The sequence below is a fragment of the Drosophila gunungcola genome, unplaced genomic scaffold, assembly GCF_025200985.1.
Source record: "Drosophila gunungcola strain Sukarami unplaced genomic scaffold, Dgunungcola_SK_2 000042F, whole genome shotgun sequence".
NCBI lineage: Eukaryota > Metazoa > Arthropoda > Insecta > Diptera > Drosophilidae > Drosophila > Drosophila gunungcola.
In genome coordinates this window covers 465,379-469,986 of record NW_026453211.1, presented here as the reverse complement: position 1 = coordinate 469,986, position 4,608 = coordinate 465,379, and the positions used below count along the sequence as shown (strand labels likewise).

The window sequence follows — 4,608 nt, the reverse complement described above, 5'->3', positions numbered from 1 at the left end:
GCAACATTGTCCAAAAAGTGGTATTCCAGTGCAAACGCTGTTTCCTTCAACGAAAAAGCACAAGTAGGCATATCATGGGAGATCTACTATCACCTCGAGTTCAAGCAAGCCGCTGCTTTCAACATACCAGCTTGGATTATGCTGGCCCAATCTCGGTCAAAAAAACAAGTGGTCGCACACCACGGATCGAAAAGGCATGGACTGCAATATTCGTATGCCTAACAACTAAGGCGCTCCATATCGAAGCTGTGAGCGATCTAATCACCAAGGCGTTTATCGCAGTGTTTTAACGATTTATAGCCCGCTGATCTAAGCCAACTGTTCTCTATCAGACAACAGCACCACATTTCATGGCAGCAGACGCGTACTCGATGAAATGAGGATACTGGCTGTGGACCAAATCAGAGACGAAACATTAGCTAATTTCTTTGCCACCGAGGGAATAATGTGTCGCTTCATACCGCCTTCTGCGCCACACTTCGGAGGTATATGGGAAACCTGAGTTCGATCTATCAAGTTACATATGAAGAGGTTAATAGGATCTGGGGCTCCCTACACTGCTGCACCGGAACCATCCCGTTTAGATGTTCCTATCAACCGCTTAGAACGATGGAATCAAGTGCAATCAATTTACCAAGGCTTTTGGAAACGTTGGCATACGGAATACCTCACCTCGTCGCATGAGCGTACAAAATGGCAACTGGAGAACGAGAACTTGAAGGGCGACACCCTGGTCGTACTTAAGGAACCCAAGGATGGAGGTAACTCCATCCAAATGCATTCTAGGAGGTATTACGGAAGTGCTGTAACGAACTGATTTTCTTGATTTTAATGCTCGCTACGAATATCGTGCGGCTAGCTCAGAAAATGTAAGTGTTCGTCATACCAAATTTATATAAACGTGACCACCCTATTGATCAGTGAAAACGCACAGAAAGATTGGGAGTATACCAGGATCTTTTATTCGCCAACTTGACCCTCGGCCTGGGTTTTGTATTGACAATATGCTCCGCCGTCGGCTCCTTCCCACGTTAAACGGCTCGCTGGGTTGTGATTGCTGACTAGGGTGAACAGGCACTGTGCTCTCAAGGCCTTTCGCAGTCGCAGCCTCCTGTCCCTTGCTGGCGCCGGAAGCTGCCAACGCAGTCTCTGTGTCAAACGCCAGGTTCTAGACGAACGCTTCCACCCTACCCTCTCTGCCGCAGACTTTAGAATTCGACGTTTCTGATGCTCACACGGCGCTCGTTGTCCTTGCTCTGCCTCCGGATATAACGACATGCTCCGCTCCTTGTTGGCGTAGCGCTCACGATTCGGTAAGCTGCCGTTCTGGGAGTCTCGCGGTGAACTGCTGTGCTCTCAACGCATACGCCTTTTGAGACACTAGCTGAACAAACGCTCGTCCTTCGGGCTAGTCGCACCAGGACCTTTTACAATTCCTGCAGTACGATCAGGCATACGCCGGTGTTCGCCAATGCAGTCCTTGTAGTCAGGCAGCTGGTGCTAGACAACTTTCCTTCTGAGTCCACGGTTCCTTGTCGAAGGTTTCTATTTGTTCAACTCTGTCGGACTCGCCGGGTGGGAGGCCAAGTTCAAATCGCGACAGAAGTTGTGACATATCGCCTGGACTTAGCCGAGTGATGCCGTAAGGACCTCAGCTACCTGTGTCTCAATTCGGAGACTTTAGCTTTAAGTCCCGAAAATCTCGACGTAACGATCTTGTTTCCTTGATGACTCCACACGGCTCTACTTGGCTCCTCACGTTGTTTCACTGGTTACTGGTTCACTTGATGACTGTTACTTGTTGACTTGGTAGAAATCGACTGATCCAGCTTCCTGCGCTCGGCCTGCTTATATAGGCCTCTGTTTACCGCCAGTTATCGGCGTCTCCTTGCCATCTGGTCCAAAGTTCACGGCTTTACCGTTCGACCTTTCGCCCTCTGTGCACGGCACCAATATCAGGTTCCGAAGTCCGGTGCCGTCCAGTAACTTCCTTCTGCACACGGCCCTTCGCTGCTCTCTTTTATAGCCATCTCTCTCTCTGACTCTCCCTGTCCTTGTCTGGTTCTCAAGGCACCACACACGTTACCACGGGCTAGTGGTAAAGGGTATATTGTATTAAAAAAGTATTTAAAAGTATGTAACAGGTAGAAGGAACCGTTTCCGACAATATAAAGAGCAGCGAATTTGTGTGATTAATTTCCCCGGGGAAACTTGTCAATGTGTGTGTGGTTTTATATTGTTCCTGTGTGCTCTGCAGCTTCTCTGCATAAGATAATGTCATTGTGTTTTCTTGTAGTATTGTCAATGCAGTTTGGCAGATGGCGCCAGCTATAACACGAATGTTTTCTGAGGGAATATTTATTTTAAAATTTGTTATCTGAGTAAAGGGTATCTAATAGTCGGGGAAATCGACTATAGCGTTCGCTCGGGTTTTATTTTACACTAATTTTAGTCAGAAGTTTTCAACGCAGGGAATATAAAGCATACATATTTTTGATCAGCATCACTAGGTTAGTCTATTTAGCCATTTCCTTTTGTCTGTCCATCTCAGTCAGTTTCTACGCAAACTAGTCTATATGCTGTAGTCGTCGAATCCGGCTCGTTCCGAAAAAAAAACAAGAAAAGAAGCTAGCATCGGCAAGTTAAAGTTTATATTCCCTTGCACTTGTTGCAATAATTTAATATTCTTTGAGACATCATAATTTCGATGTATATGGGTATATGTTTGTAAACATTAAAGCTATGACAATTTTCTACTCAATTATTCGATCTTCAATGGCAGGTATGTTAAATGTTATCGCCTTCTGATTTTAATAAAATTAAAGCATAATTCTGAATTTGTAAACTTTTACTATATCAAAAAATTCAAAGCATAGAGGAGTTACATTTTTTTGTTTTAATTTTCCGACTGTTCTTATATATACAGTCGGCCGATTTTATTGAAACTTGAACTTGTCTATATACTATAGTCGTCCAATTGCAATAGAAAGACAGATTTTGGGAAAGACAGACGGACAGACGGGTCGGAACTGTTTCCTTCACTGCGTTGCAACTTCTGACTGAAATTATAATAGGTTAGTTTTATAATTTTAGAATTACGTCTAGAATTAAACAAAATTTAAATTCAAAAAAAAAAAAAAAAACAAGAAAGAAGCTAGCATCTGCAAGCCGAAGTTTATATGCCCTTGCATTTGTTGCAATAATTTAATATTCTTTAAGACATCATAATTTCGATGTATATGGGTATATGTTTTTAAACATTAAAGCTATGACGATTTTCTACTCAATTAATTTCGCTAAAAAAGTGTACAAACGATCTGAACTGTTACGGCTGGGTCATAACAAAAATTTAATATAGAGGGGCCGATTGGGATAGCTCGCGATTAAGAACTCTAATTTGCGAAAGTTCCAAATTGTAAGTTTAGAAATAAAACAACAACAAAGACGGAGAAATCTAGCACGACGGCATTGTTCTCCTCGAGAAGCATCCACATATTTTTCAAAGTTGTCTGATATCGGAGGCTTTGAAATTATTCACTTACTGGACCAGCTTAATAAAACCTCATCGGGAAATTCATGCGACATAAAACCTTTTATTCTTCAAGCCAGTGCCAATATGTTTTGTCAATATATGTGTTCAGTCCGGTTCGATTACAACGACAAAGATTTTCAAAAAATTGTTGAGTACTTTGATGAAATCTTTTGGGAAATTAACCAAGGATATTCTTTTGATTTCTTACCGTGGTTAATACCGTTTTACAATAATCACATAAAAAATAGTTCATTGGTCCACTACAATACGTACATTTATTTTAGATAGAATTGTCAACCTTCGGGAAATAAACGTTAATTTAGAAGAGCCTGACAAAGTTTTTACTGATGCTTTGCTAAAAAGTCTAAAAGAAAATCAAGATGTATCGCGTAATACAATAATTTTTATGCTTGAAGATTTTATTGGGGGGCACTCCGCGGTTGGGAATTTGGTAATGTTGGCACTGGCGTACATAGCTAAAAATTCATCGATTGGTCAACAAATTAAGCAAGAGGTACATATCGTTTCCAATAAGGGCTTAAGAAGTATTAGTCTTTATGATATGAATGTAATGCCATATACAATGGCTTCGATTTCAGAAGTATTACGATATTCGTCGTCTCCTATTGTTCCTCATGTAGCTTTGGAAGACACAGTAATATCTGGATTTGGCGTTACAAAGGGCACAATCGTTATTATAAATAACTTTATTTTAAATATGAACGAAAAAAACTGGAGTTGTCCCGATCTATTCGAGCCTGAGCGATTTTTAGAAATAAAGAATATATATCAAAAATCATCCGTTAAAATTGATTGACTTTGAAAGAAGGTCGGAGGAATCAGACCTCTGTGGTAGCTTTGACGAACAGAGAAACAGCAAGTCGGGTGAGATTAAGCTAGACAGATTTGGAAAAAAAAATTAACACTTTGCTTCAGCTCAAAAAGACTATTCCTCATTTCTTTCCTTTCAGTGTAGGTAAGCGCACATGCATTGGACAAAACCTCGTAAGGGGTTTTGGTTTTCTATTACTTGCAAATATTATAAAGAACTATGTATAATGTTAATACTGCTGACA

At 41.0% G+C, this 4,608-nt stretch overlaps 1 protein-coding gene across 1 annotated transcript; it reads left to right on the top strand.

The window, feature by feature from the left end:
- Positions 1-376: 376 nt before the first annotated feature.
- LOC128263993 (cytochrome P450 307a1-like) lies at positions 377-4,349 on the top strand. Its single transcript, XM_052999277.1, is given in 4 exon segments — positions 377-485; positions 606-761; positions 3,486-3,783; positions 3,785-4,349. Coding segments are annotated over 4 exon segments (1,128 nt in total).
- The last annotated feature ends 259 nt before the right edge of the window (positions 4,350-4,608 follow it).